This window comes from Hemiscyllium ocellatum, chromosome 12, assembly GCF_020745735.1.
Source record: "Hemiscyllium ocellatum isolate sHemOce1 chromosome 12, sHemOce1.pat.X.cur, whole genome shotgun sequence".
In the NCBI taxonomy this organism is placed as follows: domain Eukaryota; kingdom Metazoa; phylum Chordata; class Chondrichthyes; order Orectolobiformes; family Hemiscylliidae; genus Hemiscyllium; species Hemiscyllium ocellatum.
This window is the reverse complement of record NC_083412.1, coordinates 19,348,740-19,367,432: the sequence shown is the minus strand read 5'-3', so window position 1 is coordinate 19,367,432 and position 18,693 is coordinate 19,348,740. Positions and strand designations below refer to the sequence as shown.

The 18,693-nt window shown below is 43.5% G+C and overlaps 1 protein-coding gene across 2 annotated transcripts in view; it reads right to left on the bottom strand.

Moving 5' to 3' along the window:
* The window catches only part of cog3 (component of oligomeric golgi complex 3), a 66,432-nt gene that overhangs the window by 44,263 nt on the left and 3,476 nt on the right, over positions 1 to 18,693 (bottom strand). For both annotated transcript variants that reach the window (XM_060833356.1, XM_060833357.1), the window contains exons 2-6: positions 6,543 to 6,689; positions 5,223 to 5,284; positions 3,758 to 3,923; positions 3,297 to 3,371; positions 469 to 561 (exon numbers count right to left, since the gene is read on the bottom strand). In XM_060833356.1, coding sequence (XP_060689339.1) covers positions 469 to 561; positions 3,297 to 3,371; positions 3,758 to 3,923; positions 5,223 to 5,284; positions 6,543 to 6,689 — 543 coding nt within the window. The remainder of the gene's footprint in view (positions 1 to 468; positions 562 to 3,296; positions 3,372 to 3,757; positions 3,924 to 5,222; positions 5,285 to 6,542; positions 6,690 to 18,693) is intronic.

Here is an 18,693-nt window from a genome sequence, read left to right as displayed (position 1 = left end):
CTGCCGTTTGCATTCTTAACCCTTGCTACTGAAAGTCTTTACAAAATTATGCAATTTCTTTCTGACCATGTGCAATATGGCCTGGCGTACAACGTCATGGGGGAGGGGAGAAGCTTTGTGGAAGCATCCCCACCATTGGTCTGGGAGGCCTGTGTTCAAGTTCCACTTGTGTTACAGCCTGCAAAACATCTGAACTTATCAGGAGCAGGCAATTTCTCCTCTAGATGGACAGAGATCCAGTGACAGTCCCCAGACAACACAAATATCCAACGAGATGGTCTCCCTCGGTTTGTCATTAATTTATTAATTAACAGGCTTAGTGGAACGCTATAAAAATGCAGGGTTTCACTGTATACCACATTCTTTACAGAAAGTACATGATCTATACTGTACAATGATAGGACTAAGCATTTTAATGACATTTGGACCAATAACAGACCAAACTGAACTTCCAACAAAATTACTTACATTTGATGACACGTAGGTTATACAGTCATCTAACTTGGCCAGCGTGGGTATAAATCCTTCACTATTCACAGATAATGTGGGTGAATTCAATTTCTAGGATGAGAGCAAAGTACTATCAGAATGTCATTTCCACTTCAGTTGGAACAACATTAAGAGTTGAATGGAAGAACAATTTAATACACATTTCCAACATGAACGCTTTCTTGTTGAAAGGATGTAAGTGGTTGATTTCCATTTAGATAGCTTGCTGACTCATACATTTGTCATTGAACAAATCTTATTTTGGATAATCTTTTTGCACAGCTGCTGACTGATCCTCTAAAATGTTTCGGGAAATACTTGAGACTTGCAACAACGATCCTAAAAAGGTGCAAATGTTGCATTAATCTGAATTTTCAAAAGAGATTAAGAGATCGCAAAAGTGCAAACATAGAGATGAGAGCAGCCAAGATTTAATACAATGATGCAAAAGGGTAATAGAACTGAATGGCTTATGGCTGTTCCTATCCCAAGTACATGCTCCGTGTGGAATTCCTAATATTACTAGCAGATCTCCAATTACATTCCTGACAATGACTTCGAGAACATGTTGTCATAGTCATGGGGCTGACAATGCAAAGTCCTGGTTCTATCAGGTATCACCCTTTTCAAAGCAAAGTATACATGAAAAAAAAGAGATGAAAGTCTTTTGGTTGTAAAGGCTCTAAGAGGTTATAACCAGAAGTCTAAGAGAGTGTTGAATTTGTTTTAGCGATGTAGACTCATCATGGTAAAGCAGGATTTACTGTGTTACCCAAGTGGCTCAGAGGGTATTAAGACAAAACATACAGTGTACAACTGGAGTCACATGTAGACCAGTATAGGTTGGTGGGGTTTATGGCAGGGACAGTAAAGATCGTTTCCCCTCAGGACATGGATGTATCAGTTATGTATTCACAACAATCTGTCTAGAAGACAGGAGAAATAAAAAGCCGGCCAGAGGGTATACTTCTGGCGATGAGATCCCAGGCTCAACAAGTTAACTGTGCCTTTTCCCCCCCAACAGATGCTGCCAGACCTGCTGTGTTTCTCCAGAAATTTGTTTTTGTATACTTCAAATCAGAATGATGTTAAATGATGTTAAGAAGACAAAGTTAAAGACACTCTCTTCGAATATATGAAGCATTCACAGTAGGTTAGATGGCCTAGAGGCACAAACAGAGACACAGGATATCATTTAGTTACTTTCAAAGAAACATGGCTGCAGACTGGAAATTGAATATTCAGCATTTAGGAAGGACAGCTCAGAAAAGGAAATGGATCTGTCCTAATAATGAAGAATGGAACCAGTACTTTGGTGAGGGAAGATCTCAGATTGAAAGAGCAATGTGTGGAATTAAGTTATAGCAAGGGGCAGCAGACACTGGTTGGAGTTATTTAAAGGCCATTAAACTGTAGTGGTAGCATGGGACATGGTATTTATTGGGTGTAGCACGGTCAGCACTAATCATTGGGTGACTACAATCTGCATATAAATTACATATTATATATAACTGCACTAAAGCTGGAGAGCATGAGACTCTGGTGTGTGTTAGGGATTTTATTTGAGTAAAACATTGAGGAGCCAACTAGACAACAAGCTATTTTAAATATAGTATTATGAAATGAAAAAGATGAAACAATGTTCAAAGTCCTCGGGCTATCTACTTTGGTAGGAGAAAGAGATATGCAGAGTATTTTTGAGGTAAGAGGTGAGGAAGTGTAGATAGACAAAGGGAGCGAAGTCTCCTTACAGAAGGCTAACATGCATAAACAGCATGCTAGTCGGAAGGCTAATGGGATGTTAGCCTTTATCGTAGGAGGGTATCGCAGAAGTCTTGTTTCAATTATACACAAGCTTGGTGAGACTCCAGCTGGAACAGTCCGCGCAGTTTTGGTCTCCCCTTACCTCAAGAAAGATAATATTGCTGTAGAGGGAGTGCAACAAAGTTTCATCAGACATGTACCTGGGATAGCGCGGGATCTTCCTAGGAAGAGAGACTGGCCAACCTGGACCTACATTCTCTACAGTTCAAAAGAATGAAGACTGAGATGGACAGGGTAGATGCAGTAAGCTGATTCCCTGTTTGTAGAGTCTAAAACTGGGGGGGCGGCACGACTTAAAAATAACGTGAGAGGAAGGTGGCACTTAGGTCTAAGATGGGAAGAATTCTTTTTACTCAGAGGGGTGTGAACCTTTGGAATTCTCTGCCACAGTGGGTGTGGAAGCTCAAGCTCTGAAAATGTTTTCAGTCGAGATTGATAGATTTTGATTACTAACAAAGTACAGGGTTATGGAGTTAGGGTGAATAAAAGACATTGAAGTGTTCGATCATCCATGAACTTATTAGCAGATCAAAAAGGCTGAATGACCCTCTACTGTTCCTATATTTCTAAACCAGAAATACTCAATCATATTTCTTCTACTTGCAGTGCACAAAATGTAATCCTAACACTTGACATGGTGAGATTTGAAACTGCAACTTTGACGTCTCATCCAGTGCAGTATTGCAGAAGCTATGCCACTGGGGCCTTATAGCATGAGATCAGTCAAAACATTCAGTATGCTTGAAGAGTCAACTCCTGAGATTACAGATTCAAGGAGAGACATGGGTTGGCAATTTAAGCACTCATAAAAGTTTCAGGATTATGTGGAATTACTAGGCGGCTTTGTTTTAACTGGTAAACTGCTCCTCCAACTGGAAACCCAAAGACCACAAGATTTGGTGCATCAGGTGGTGCTTTCATAAGTGCAGCATCAAGGGGGCCGAGAACAGGCTTCACGATAGAATAGACTGCAAAATACTTACTGCGTTTATATTTTCTAATTCATTGAAATATGAAAGCTTCTGCTGAATGCTCTCAGCAAGATCGACCAGCTCTGACTGTTGAGAAAAATACAATAAAAAGGTATTACAGCAAAAATCAAACCATCCTTATAAAGATTAAGTTCAGCAACAGAACTTCCTTTACATTTAGAAGTACACAAAAAGCCAGTTGACACCTACAAAGCCCTCAATCCCGCAACAATCGAACTTCACAGACCACATCAAGTGCATATTATGGACCTTCAGGTTTAAACCAGCATTCTTATTAACAGGCAGATATCTCAAGTTGCCGAGACTAACAAGGTCCTGAGTGCTGGAAATCAAAAATGACCTTAGGAAAGGGTCAGGGCAGACCTGGAAAGAGGATTGTCATGCGCACAATTGGGGGAAGGGGGCAGCATGTCAGGTAGCAGAGCCTTTACTGTGCCCTAAAACTTTCTTACCTGTTCCCGCAGGAGCTGCTCACAAGCCTCATGTAGTGTACCTGTCTTGGTGGACACAAAAAGGTACTGCTTCTGCAAAGACTCCAAGTGTAGCAAGGCTGTGTTGACGTCATTCAGTATTGCATCACATTGCTCCTGAAAGCCATATAGATAATCCCTCATTTCTCTAGGAGCAAAAGAAAGTTACACTCACTGACATATAGAATCTTCAGCGTGATTAAAGTGCACTCGAGTCAGCAATAACCAACAGGTAATACAGGAAAGTGAATGTGTGAAATATGAAGTCACAGTTTGATAGCCTATTCGCAGTCAAATATTCTGTACTTTAGTTCATCTTGTCACACAGCTTGTACTTCTCTTTGACAATATGGACACATTTTGAGATCGGGATGAAGGATGCCAGCACTGAATCAAAAACAGCCATTTCCCCTGAAAGTACTTCCACATCAGGTGTGATGCATCCCCTCAACTCAAAATCACATAAGCATTGCAAACTCTAACTCATCAGTCTGACGTTTCCATTTCCCACACCTTACGCCCATTCCAAGGTTTTTGGGAGCAGATTACAAGCAGTTTTGTCTTTATGCACTCATGAGAAACAGGAACTAGACTTATTGCCCAGTTACATTTAGAGGTCTAACCAGAGAGAGAGACTAGAATCTTAATTTAAGATCCAAGAATGCAAGAACACAGTTTCAATCCAACTTCCAGGGCAACCTGTTCATATTATTTGTTACAACAGCATTTATTTAAGCCAGTACGTTTTTAAAGGCATGCTCACTTCAGTTCCTCACACAAGGCAGTTAAAACATTGCATTGTTTGAACTTAATCATGAAGCAAATAGGTCTTATGTTTTTCTAACTTCTGCAATATGTACACAGAATGGTCTATTTCCTTCAATTCAGTCATTCAAATCAAGTTAGCTGTGCAATGATATTTTTGGATAAATTTCAATTTTTCTATGATGCTTGTATTATTTAATTCAAGTTATTGAAATCTTAATTTTTTTAAACCCAAAACCCCATCCATATTGTCAAGTAGACAGGCAGTCTGTGATGTAAGGATGGTGAGGATACAGTGTAGGATCCACAACACAGCACTGGTAAATTCTCAAACTCAGAGTGGCCACAATGACCCAGCACTAAGCAGCGACCAGTAGTTTCCCTTGTGGTGGTAGTAGGTGAAGGGGGAGAAGGATACAAGTATAAAGTGAGTCACCCACTCACCTCTCATCTCTACTGGCAGCTGGTACTGATCATAAATGTATACCCAAAAAAAAAAGTCCATGTTCCACCCTTGGTGATAAAAGGCAATGGAAGACCAGGAGGAAATAGAGAGGGAAATTCCACTTCAGGAAAATGCAGTGGAATCGCTTCATTATCCTGTGAACAATGCTAAGTCAGAGCCGGAATCCACTGCAGGAACAGGGGCCCTAGCCACTGGCAAACAAGAGGGAATACGTACCTGTATTTTGTTCCTTCGTCTTGATCCATCTGTGCCTGTATCCTGGAAAACCAGGTGTAGAACTAAAAAAAAAAGGACAAACAAACTTTTAATAATTTGTAATATCTTCCACAAAGCATTTGGTTGACCACCCTTCCTTTAAGAGGGCATGTATTAAGGACCTAGGTGAACTATGCCATCAGAGAGCAAGCACCTGGTAGGACAAACGGATCTCTTTTGTTCCACAAAATTTTATGAGACTAGCAACTGGGGTTAACAGGAAGGAAGGGGCATCTTGGACTAGTGCACCTCATGCAGCACAAATGGCTTGCTGCACCTGATCTATCCAGACATGGTAAAGAAAAACAAAATACTTAGTAATGGCTTCATTTCCCATTTCTGCATCATTACCTCTAGAATTCCCAATGGTCCATCCTCAGCCCTTTGCACATGTATGCTGCCGACATCCAATCTCCCTAACTACCACTTCTGTCTGATAGGTCATAATGCCTGGGACAAGCAAAATGTTCTTCAATTTAATATGGAAGGATTGGAGCCCTTGTCTTGGAACATTACAATAATCTCTGGATTCAGTCTCTCTCCTTAACCTCAGCCATTTTAAATTTAAAGTTCCTCATTAAGGAAATTGTTTGCATGATCAGAACATATCAACAACAGCCAACAGTGGGAAAATGGTGGCATAGTGGCAATGTCACTGGAATACTGAACCACAGATTAATGTTTTGGGGACATTATGGGATGGTTGAATTTAAATTCGATCAATTTATGTATGAAGCTTAAAGCTAGGTTCAGTAATGGTGAACTACCAACAATTGTAAAAGCCCATCTGGTTCAACATTTGGGGAAGGCAATCTGCCACTGTTATCTGGTCTGACCTACACATGACTCCAGACCCACAGCAATGTGGTTCGCTAACTGTTACCTGACCTCTCAAAGGGCCTAACAAGCCACTCAGTTCATGGGCCATTTATATACTTATAAGCTCATATTTTCTGTTATCTTAATGCTGATGTTAACCTGTTACAATTAAAGAGAAAATCTAGGCAATAAAAACACAAAACGATATTTAGATTTGAGCACATGTAAATGAGAAACAGGAGGTATCTATGAATCTGAGTGCATAACTATTTGACAGCACTGAACACCTCTTGTTACACAATATCTTACTGTTTAAAATGATCCTGTTAATGTGCATGTTTTAGTCTCTTTCTTCATCATTTTGTTGAGACAACAACAACAGAAGGCCATTATCCAAAGTTTAACTCTTTCATGTCTTAATAACAAGTGCATCAATTCTGTACATGGCAATTGGGTAGGTACCTGCTGAGCAGTTTCAATTTTCTCATTTTCCATGTCTAAGGCAATAAAGCCTTTGAGAAGAATATCCTCAGTAGATTCAGGAACTGCAGCTGTAAGAGGAACAGTGATGGATCGTGATGCCAGGCTGCAAAGGTCTTCAATTGGCAACTGTTGGAAAGATAAGAGAGGTGCATCGAGGTTAACTATATACACAGCAAGCAAACTTTCAGGGAGGACTAGCAACCAAGAGCTTGAGATTACAAATCCCAACATAGCAACTTGCTTATGAGTTATGTTGGAAATCTATTGGATAGCACCCATGAAAAGTCATCAAACCCTCATGATTATTGTACAAATCCAACTAACATCCTTTGGTGAAGGTTCAGTCCACACCACGCAATTGCCTCTTAATGGTTTCAGATTAAATTACAGTAGCTAATACGGTAAATGCTGTCCTTTCAACAATTCTCCAATCCAAAAACAAATCAGTGCTGCAATAATCCACAAATATATTGGCAACTGTTCATTCACCATTAATTTATCAATTATCTAGTGATGGCTATTTCAAGCAGATTTTAAGTGAAACATTGAAGGCTTGCTGTCAGCCAGTGAGCAGCATTTACACCACAGAACTGCATCTCGTGAGTTGAAAATTGTGGCAATAGTTTTACACCAATTAAATAACCTCTTTGCTTTGAGGAAAGATACACAAAGTCCTTGCAAGAACTTGGCCTACTGGTAATATATATAACTGGAAAGAGACTTGCTTTCTCCTTGTGTGTTGTCTGTATCCAATTTTCTTTGGGAAAATTAAGCTATGCCAACATTTGCCGGTTGGCTCATTCAAAATTCTCCCGCCAGTATCCAAACACATCATCCCCTACACCGGTGTTTGGTCTGACTCCTCAAATTTAAGGTTTGCACCCTTGCATTCATGTCTATCTAAATCTTAGCCCAAAACACTCTGAAATGACATCCAACACCACAACCTTTAAGATTAATGCAGTCATCTAAATTATGGGGTTTTTTTTTATACATTCTGGATGTTTGCTGTACCCTCAGTTGGAGACTGCGCAAACAGCTGAAGCTCTGTAGTTCCCTCATATACCTTGTTCTCTCCTCCTTCAAAATGGGTTTTAAAAGTAATCACATTGAGCATGCTTTTGTTCACTATCACAACATTACTGCATGTGATTCAATCACAGAATCCCTACAGTGTGCAAGAAAGCCACCGTGTCCAGACCTACTCCTCCAAAGAGCATCCCACCCAGACCCATCCCCCTACCCTATCCCTGTAACCCTGCATTCCCTATGGTTAACCCACCTAGCCCGCACATCCCGAGACACAATGGGCAATTTAGCACAGCCAACCCAATTTCTAAATCCTTGGAAGTGCAGGGTCGGATTAGAACAAATCAACATGGACTTAGTAAGGGGAGGTCATGCCTAACAAACCTGTTATAATTATTTGAAGTAACAAAAAGGTTAGACCAGGGAAACCCAATGGGTGTTAACTATCTAGATTTCCAAAAGGCCTTTGATAAGGTGCCTCACGGGAGATTGCTCAGTAAGGTGAGTGCCCATGGTGTTTGAGGTGAGCTACTGGTATGGATTGAGGATTGGCTGTCTGACAGAAGGCAGAGTGTTGGGATAAAAAGGTTCTTTTTCGGAACGGCAGCCGGTGACAAGCAGTGTCCCACAGGGTTCAGTGTTGGGAGCGCAGTTGTACACGTTATATATTAATGATCTGGATGAAAGGACTGGGGGCATTCTGGTGAAGTTCACCGATGATACGAAGTTAGGCAGACAGGCAGGTATTTCTGAGGAGGTGGGGAGGCTGCAGAAACATTTCGACAGTTTAGGAGAGTGGTCCCGGAAATGGCTGATGAAATTCAACATGAGCAAGTGCGAGGTCTTGCACTTTGGAAAAAAGAATACAGGCATGGAGTATTTTCTAAAAGGTGAGAAAATTCATAAAGCCAAAGTACAAAGGGATCCTAGACCAGGATTGTCTAAAGGTTGACTTGCAGGTTGAGTCCATGGTTAAGAAAGCAAATATAATGTTGTCATTTATCTCAAGAGGGTTGGAATATAAAAGCAGCAATGTGCTGAGACTTTATAAAGGTCTAGTTAGGTTCCATTGAGAATACTGTGTCCAGTTCTGGGCCCCATACCTCAGGAAGGACATACTGGCACTGCAGTGTGTCCAGCAGAGATTCACACAAATGATCCCTGGAATGGTAGGCTTAACATACGATGAAAGGCTGAGGATCCTGGAATTGTATTCATTAGAGTTTAGAAGGTTGAAAGGGGGATCTAATAGAAACTTTCAAGATAAATCATAGCTTAGAAAGGGTGGACGCTGGAATTATTTACATTAGGTGGGGATACCAGGTACAGCCTTAAAATAAGGGGTGGGGGGTGGGGTCAATTTAAAATGGAAATGAGACAACATTTCTTCAGCCAGAGATTGATAAGTTCTTGATCTTGCAAGAAATTAAGGGCTGCAGGGAGAATGTGGGTAAGTGGAGTTGAAATGCCCATCAGCCAAGATTAAGTGGCGGAGTAGAGTCAATGGGCTGAATGGCCTTACTTCCGCTCCTACATCTTATGGTCTTGTAAACCCACCGAACATGCACATTTTTGGACTATGGGAAGAAACCGGAGGAAACGCACACAGACGTGAGAAGAATGTACAAACTTCACATAGCTGCTGAGGAGGGAATCAAACCCAAGTCCCTGGCACTGAAAGGCAGCACTACTAACCACTGAACCACCCTACAATTTAATTTTAAACTTTACCTGGATAAACACCTGCAAACGCTTTTACTAAGAAATATATGTCGTCCGTGTGACTTTATTCACATTTGTACACGTGCATGCAAGAGAGTGGGCTTGGCAGGGTGTGGTGGTTACGTGGCACTAATCATCAGATTGCAATCTGGGCACTGGTATCACTGGAGCCCAGCAGAACAACAACCTCGGTGACGGATCTCACACACACATTCGCTGCTGCAAATTCCTAACACTTTGCAATCCCAGCCAGAAATAGCACACTAGACTCAGAAGGCCCCAGGAGGAGTGTTAAATGGCAAACTCTTCTCTTCTCATGGGTTTCAGGTTATACTGTGCTTTCTGTAATTGTATTTATTGAAGAGCAAAAAAGATTGTTTAACAAAGTTTTTGAGTTCCACTTTCCAAGTACACCTAGTCTCGAGTACTCCAGCAAGAGGAGAGTAAGCTCTGAGATGTAAGCATAGGAAAAAGACTAGACCAAGGAGTAGGCCATTCAGCCCTTCAACCCTGCTCCACTACTTCATATGATCATGATATATCATCCAACTCACTCCCCTGTTCCCGTTTCTTCCTAATACCCCTTGATTCCTTTAGCCCCATGAAACATATTCAACTTCTTCTTGAAAACATTCAATGCTTTGGCCTTAGTCACTTCCTGCAGAGAATTCCACAGCTTCACCATGCTCGGTGAAGAAATCTCTCATCTCAGTCAGAAATGGCCTACCTTGTCGTCTTAAGAGTAGGAACATTCATCCAGTCTCGTCCTGTTTGAAACTCGAGAGTTTTCGTGGGATGCCCCATCATCTTCTAAACTCCAGTGAATATAGTCCTAACTGACCCAGTCTCTCTTCAAATGCCATCCCAGAAAACACTCTGGTAACCTCTCTGTCACATTCCCTCCGGAGCCAGAACATCCATCTTCCGATAAGGAGACCAGGATTACACACAAAATTGCTGCACAATTGCAGCAGGGCAGCCCTGCTCCTGTACTCGAATTCTCTCATAATAAAAGAAAAACAAATTCAGTTCTTCACCTGCATGCTTACTTTCAGCAATATATAGGAGAAACGATGGACAGGGAAGACCTTTTCTACTGTGCCCCATACAATTGAGATACGTTGTGCTTTACAGTATTTTCATTCTCCAAATTGACTATTGGGACAATGATTTCAACGTTACCAAAGATGAACTGAAGAAAATTACACCTGCTGTTATTAAACTGGAAAAAGTGCAAAACAGATTTACGTGGATGTGACTGAAACTGGAAGATTTGATATATAAAGGAGAAGCTCAGACATTTTTTTCCCCGGAGTTTAAGCTGAGGGGTAACTTTATAAATGTTTAAAAAATCTTGAGGGGCATGAATAGAGTAAATAGATTAGGTCTTTTCTCCAGGGTAGGGGGGGTCCAAAGCTAGACGGCATGAGGTGACACAGCAAACATTTAAAAAGGACCTAAGGGGTAACTCTTTCACACAGAGGGTGGTGTATTTATGGAATAAGCTGCCAGAGGAAGTGGTAGAGGTGGGTACAATTACAACATTTAAAAGACATTTCAATAAGTAGGCAAGGTTCAGAGGGATAAGGAGCAAATGGGAGTTTTGGAAACCTGGTCGGCATGGATGAGTTGGGCCGAAGGGCCTATTTCCATGCTGTATACCTCTGGGACTCGAAATGAATGTCATAGCAACAGGTTGATAACAGAAAGCTAGCCGCATGGTCAAGAGAGACAGGGGTCAGGTCCAGCTGTGTAAGAATGTAAAGTTTATGAGGAGGACTCTTGGAGCACAGTGGTACTGAATCTACTCCTGGGTCAGGAAAATCTGTGTTCAAGTCCTATCTGCCCTGCAGAAGTATCTGAACAGGTTGTGGCACCATGGTAGCATCCTGACCTCTGAACAAGGAGGCCCAAAATCAAGTATAATCTACTTCATTGGCATGTAACACCACTCTGAGCAGGTTGATTAGAAAATACCTATAAGTGTATGAGTCTATTTAGAGGGATTAGACAATTAAACATCCCTAAGCTAAATCTATTCTGTAGAATCCACTTCCTAGGAAGATCTAAGATTAAATATTCTTTCTAACTGCAAAACTTATGTCATTGCTGGAGAGAAAATAGAACAGAGTGAGACCAGAAATTATTTACAAAGATAATCTGGTCTTTTGAGGTATCTGGGGAAGACAGTAGACAATAGGTGCAGGATTAGGCCATTCTGCCCTTCAAGCCTGCACCGCCATTCAATATGATCATGGCTGATCATCTTTAATCAGTATCCTGTTCCTGCCTTATCTCCATAACCCTTGATTCCACTATCCTTGAGAGCTCTATCCAACTCTTTCTTAAACGAATCCAGAGACTGGGCCTCCACTGCCCTCTGGGGCAGAGCATTCCACACAGCCACCACTCTCTGGGTGAAGAAGTTTCTCCTCATCTTTGTTCTAAGTGGCCTACCTGTTATTTTTAAGCTGTGTCCTCTGGTTCAGGACTCACCCATCAGCAGAAACATGTTTCCTGCCTCCAGAGTGTCCAATCCTTTAATAATCTTATATGTCTCAATCAGATCCCCTCTCAGTCTTCTAAATTCAAGGGTATACAAGCCCAGTCGCTCCAATCTTTCAACATAAGATAGTCCCGCCATTCCAGGAATTGACCTCGTGAACCTACGCTGCACTCCCTCAATAACTAGAATGTCTTTGTTCAAATTTGGAGACCAGAACTGCACACAATACTCCAGGTGTGGTCTCACCAGGGCCCTGTACAGCTGCAGAAGAACCTCTTTGCTCCTATACTCAATTCCTCATTATGAAGGCCAGCATGCTGTTAGCGTTCTTCACTACCTGCTGTACTTGCATATTTGCCTTCATTGACTGGTGTACAAGAACACCCAGATCTCTTTGTACTGCCCCTTTACCTAAATTAATTCCATTGAGGTAGTAATCTGCCTTCCTGTTCTTGCCACCAAAGTGGATAACCACATATTTATCCACATTAAACTGCATCTGCCATACATCTGACCACTCACCTAACCTATCCAGGTCACCCTGTAATCTCCTAACATCCTCCTTACATTTCACCCTGCCACCCAGCTTTGTATCATCAGCAAATTTGCTAATGTCACTATTAGTACCATCTTCTATATCATTAACATATAATTGTAAAATGCTGCGGTACCCCACTGGTCACCGTCTGCTATTCTGAAAGGGGAAAGTGCTCAGAACTTGTTATTCATTAGAATCCAATTTTAAAAAATGCCCTTTTGTTATTCAGTACAAAGCTCTGCAAGATTGCCCTTTCAAATTTAGATTGCTGGTCTACAAATTGGAAAAGAGTGGTGTTTAGATAAACTTGATCCTGTTTTCAAGATGCATGTATTGAGTCATTAACTGTGAAAACAGAATAAGTTTGCGTTAAGGTTAAAAGCAGATGAGACATGTCACCACTCCAACCCCACTACTCTATGGTCAATAACCTAAAAATGTTTCTCTGTTTCTAGCCCCACAAAAGCTGCCAGACCTGCTCAGTGTTTCCAACATTTTGTTTTATTTCAAAGCTTGCCATACTGATGAATAGAATTTTCTCCCTCAGAGTTTTAGCTTTTGGGCTACAAAATTTCTGCAATCATTCTGAGTGTGAGAAAAGAAAAGGGGTACATCAACAAGGAGACAAGTATATACGAGCAGATTGGGCGAAGGTTTCGCCAATGCCACTAGATGAATGCAACTCTCAAATGATCTCTGTAAATATTGTGTAATATTAATTCTCATTGTGCTTAAAATCAAATCATTGATTGGTACCAAATATGGAGCTTCAAACAAATGGCCTAGAGGTATCTGTCATAACAATTTAAAAAAAAGTAGTAAACACAATAACTCAACTTCGAGCTTCTTTAGTTTTGCTGTACCTCACATCCCTCAATTCCCTTACTTCCCAACATTCCATTCATTTCCATCTTGAATATATGGGGTTCTCGTGGTGGTGCCCTACCTCTGGACCAAAAGGCCCAGGTTCAAGTCCAAGTCCACCTCCTCCTCAATACAAGTCTATTGAACACATCCATATTCAATCAGAGTCATAGAGATGTACAGCATGGAAACAGACCCTTCGGCCCAACCCGTCCATGCCGACCAGAAATAGCCCAACCCAATCTCGTCCCACCGGCCAGCACCCGGCCCATATCCCTCCAAACCCTTCCTATTCATATACCCATCCAAGTGCCTCTTAAATGTTGCAATTGTACCAGCCTCCACCACATCCTCTGGCAGCTCACTCAATACACGTACCACCCTCTGCATGAAAATGTTGCCCCTTAGGTCTCTTTTATATCTTTCCCCTCTCACCCTAAACCTATGCCCTCTAGTTCTGGACTCCGAGCCCAGGAAAAGACTTTGTCTATTTATCCGATCCAAGCCCCTCAATTTTGTAAACCTCTATAAAGGTCACCCCTCAGCCTCTGACACTCCAGGGAAAACAGCCCCAGCCTGTTCAGCCTCTCCCTGTAGCTCAAATCCTCCAACCCTGGCAACATCCTTGTAAGTCTTTTCTGAACCCTTTCAAGTTTCACAACATCTTTCCAATAGGAAGGAGACCAGAATTGCACACAATATTCCAACAGTGGCCTGACCAATGTCCTGTACAGCCACAACATGACCTCCCAACTCCTGTACTCAATACTCTGGCCAATAAAGGAAAGCATACCAAATGCCTTCTTCACTATCCTATCTACCTGCGACTCCACTTTCAAGGAGCTATGAACCTGCACTCCAAGGTCCCTTGGTTCAGCAACACTCCCTAGGACCTTATCATTAAGTGGATAAGTCCTGCTAAGATGTACTTTCCCAAAATGCAGCACCTCGCATTTATCTGAATTAAACTCCATCAACCACTTCTCAGCCCATTGGCCCATCTGGTCCAGATCCTGTTGTAATCGGAAGTAACCCTCGTCACTGTCCACTACACCTCCAATTTTGGTGTCATCTGCAAACTTACTAACTGTACCTCTTATGCTCGCATCCAAATCATTTATGTAAATGACAAAAAGCAGAAGGCCCAGCACCGATCCTTGTGGCATTCCACTGGTCACAGGCCTCCAGTCTGAAAAACAACCCTCCACCACCACTCTCTTCGAGCCAGTTCTGTATCCAAATGGCTAGTTCTCCCTGAATTTCATGAGATCTAACCTGGCTAATCAGTCTCCAATGAGGAACCTTATCGAACGCCTTACTGAAGTCCATGTAGATCACATCTACTGCTCTGCCCTCAATCTTCTTTGTCACTTCTTCAAAAAAACTCAGTCAAGTTTGTGAGACATGATTTCCCACGCATTTCCCCAATCACTCCTTACCTTTCCAAATACATGTATATCCTGTCCCTCAGGATTCCCTCCAACAACTTGCCCACCACCGACGTCAGGCTCACTGGTCTATAGTTCCCTGGCTTGTCTTTACCGCCCTTCTTAAACAGTGGCACCACGTTAGCCAACCTCCAGTCTTCCGGCACCTCACCTGTGACTATCGATGATACAAATATCTCAGCAAGAGGCCCAGCAATCACTTCTCTAGCTTCCTACAGAATTCTCGGGTACATCTGATCAGGTCCTGGGGATTTATCCACCTTTAACCGTTTCAAGACATCCAGCACTACTTCCTCTGTAATCTGGACATTTTGCAAGATGTCACCATCTATTTCCCATCATTGCAACTTCTGCAAGTTCAAAGCCATTACAGGAGAGTCACTGGCTGCAACTAGATGGTTAAGAACAGAACCACACAGGATCAGTCCCACTCCTCCTGATGCTCCAACAAAGTGCCTAAAAAAAGTTTTGCCAGAGTAAAAACAGTACACAAATGCTAGATAATCGTTTTAATGGCACGCGGTGAAAGAAAAACACTGCTGCCTTTGAGCGGGTAAATCTTGCATGAGGATGAAAAGAGCTATTAGCATCAGCAACATTAAAATAGAACTGTAAAGGAGATAAGGATTGAAGTATGAAACATGGGATCTGAGGCCCCATCTTACGTGCCTATATGGCTGATGGGTAAAAGGCTAAGTTGCTCTAGCCTTTGAAGCCTGTGGACAATTGGAACCCTTGAAACTTTATTCTACCAATTAGTAATTCACATGCAGAGCTCCTTTAACATGCAAATTAGATTTCGATGAAGAATGCTGAAAGGCTTTCAGAAAAGTGAATTTTAAGCAGTTTGAAAAGAATGTAAGGGAGGTACAGAATTTTCAGAAGGAGATTACAAAACCTGGACCAAGGGGCTGATGGAACAGATGCAGCTAGCAGATAGATTCATGTCCTCCTGCTCGTGATAAAATATTCAAAATCAGAAAGCCCAAGTGATTTTGAGGTTCAATGGTCAGGATCTTGCACTCAAAGTTTCCCACAAAGATCTAACTATCTCTGTTATGTAGACTTTCATACTCCAGGTCAATTTGTTTCTGGTGCCAGGTCAAGGAAATCTCCAGCCATACAGCAGCAGTGATGTCAGCAAGCGGGGTAAATAACCAATCACAATGAAGCACTCTCACAGACAACATACCAGGAAGTAAAAATATTTGCATCCCTCGACTTTCAATTTCCTAGCTTTACAGATGGGAGAAAGTGAGGACTGCAGATGCTGGAGATCAGAGCTGAAAATGTGTTGCTGGAAAAGTGCAGCAGGTCAGGCAGCATCCAAGGAGCAGGAGAAGAAGGGCTCATGCCTGAAACGTCGATTCTCCTGCTCCTTGGATGCTGCCTGACCTGCAGCGCTTTTCCAGCAACACATTTTCAGCTAACTTTACAGACGGCAAAACATGGATTGGGAGAAATGAGATAAAGGCGAATGATAGAATTTTAAACAAAGAGAAAGTGGGAAATGTTGAACTTCTCATTATGGAGAAATTTACATTCAAATACAATGACTCCTTCAAAGCCAATGACAGTGTGTGGTGGCTCACAATCATTATTAACTCATGAGAAGAAGATTAAGTACTAATAAAGTGAGCGAGTGCAATTCTTTCAAGGATTTTTATACTACACTAACAATTAACAAGTGTCAGCACTCGTCAGTTCAGTGATTTCTGTTAGACTACACTGCTGGAGGAGCTCATGTTCTGGGGAGATGTAGCTTGATTGACAATAACCTCTGGATTGCCATATTTAACTATAAAGTGTGCACGTATGGACTCCAGAAGTTACTGTCAGTTTCAGCAGAGAAGCAAAGGCAATATCTGCCAGTATCACATTACTGTCACCGAAAGCACAAGACATTCGCTTAAATGAAAACAGAATGCCACACACAGTTATCTCCAACTGTAGTCGACTGCAATCAACTGAGGAGACAATAAAAATGTTATTTATACATTGGGCAGCAAATGTTTCCAAAATGCGCACCAAGATTTCATGCAATTATTCAGCTTGCAATATCAAGAGTGACAAATGACAGTCGATAATGGGCAAATTGCTCAATGAAAAATAACTTAATTGTTGCAGTTCCCTCATGTAATCTCCCTATTTTAATTCACTGCCACTACGTCACAAAAGAAACCAAACTGTGCTTTTCAAAAGTATAGCAAACGTTGGAACCACAGACTGCACAAAGTACAAGCTGATCCAAGGAGAAACACTGAACGGAAAGCATCAGGCAGGATTCCTGCTTCGAGCTTGAATGAGGAGTAAACTTACATAAGCCGTGTTAATTGCAATCATTCTTTTTGGGGGGGGGGGGGGGGGGGGGGAAGAGGGAGATAAAGAGAGAAGAATGGTTGTTGTAGTATCCATTAATATCATCGGGCGGCATGGTGGCTCAGTGGTTAGCACCGCTGCCTCACTGGACCAGGGTCCCATCTCCGCATGTGTTTCCTCTGGGTGCTCCGATTTCCTCCCACAGTCCAAGGATGCGCAGGTCAGGTGAATCGGCCGTGCTAAATGGCCCGCAGTGTTAGATGCATCAGTCAGAGGGAAATGGGTCTGGGTGGGTTACTCTTGGGAGGAGTGGTATGGATTGGTTGGGCTGAAGGGCCTGTTTCCACACTGTAGAGAATCTAATCTAATCAGCTTCAAATGCTCTCTGCTGATACAAACCAAATCTGCGTGGATCAAGTGCATAACTGTTCCACAGGCTTTTCCTCCAAGTTAACCTAAGTTGGGGTCTTGGGCTGGGGGGTAGAGGGTGGGGGGTGGGGGGGTGGTAGAGAGCGGGGGGGGGGATATAGAGAGCGGGGGGGGGATATAGAGAGCGGGGGGGGGGATATAGAGAGCGGGGGGGGGGATATAGAGAGCGGGGGGGGGGATATAGAGAGCGGGGGGGGGGATATAGAGAGCGGGGGGGGGGATATAGAGAGCGGGGGGGGGGGATATAGAGAGCGGGGGGGGGGATATAGAGAGCGGGGGGGGGGATATAGAGAGCGGGGGGGGGGATATAGAGAGCGGGGGGGGGATATAGAGAGCGGGGGGGGGGATATAGAGAGCGGGGGGGGGATATAGAGAGCGGGGGGGGGATATAGAGAGCGGGGGGGGGATATAGAGAGCGGGGGGGGGATATAGAGAGCGGGGGGGGGATATAGAGAGCGGGGGGGGGATATAGAGAGCGGGGGGGGATATAGAGAGCGGGGGGGGGATATAGAGAGCGGGGGGGGATATAGAGAGCGGGGGGGGATATAGAGAGCGGGGGGGGGATATAGAGAGCGGGGGGGGGATATAGAGAGCGGGGGGGGGATATAGAGAGCGGGGGGGGGATATAGAGAGCGGGGGGGGGATATAGAGAGCGGGGGGGGGATATAGAGAGCGGGGGGGGGGATATAGAGAGCGGGGGGGGGGATATAGAGAGCGGGGGGGATATAGAGAGCGGGGGGGGGATATAGAGAGCGGGGGGGGGATATAGAGAGCGGGGGGGGGATATAGAGAGCGGGGGGGGGATATAGAGAGCGGGGGGGGGATATAGAGAGCGGGGGGGGGATATAGAGAGCGGGGGGGGGATGTGGAGAGCGGGGGGGGGATATAGAGAGCGGGGGGGGGATATAGAGAGCGGGGGGGGGATATAGAGAGCGGGGGGGGGATATAGAGAGCGGGGGGGGGATATAGAGAGCGGGGGGGGGATATAGAGAGCGGGGGGGGGATATAGAGAGCGGGGGGGGGATATAGAGAGCGGGGGGGGGATATAGAGAGCGGGGGGGGGATATAGAGAGCGGGGGGGGGATATAGAGAGCGGGGGGGGGATATAGAGAGCGGGGGGGGGATATAGAGAGCGGGGGGGGGATATAGAGAGCGGGGGGGGGATATAGAGAGCGGGGGGGGGATATAGAGAGCGGGGGGGGGATATAGAGAGCGGGGGGGGGATATAGAGAGCGGGGGGGGGATATAGAGAGCGGGGGGGGGATATAGAGAGCG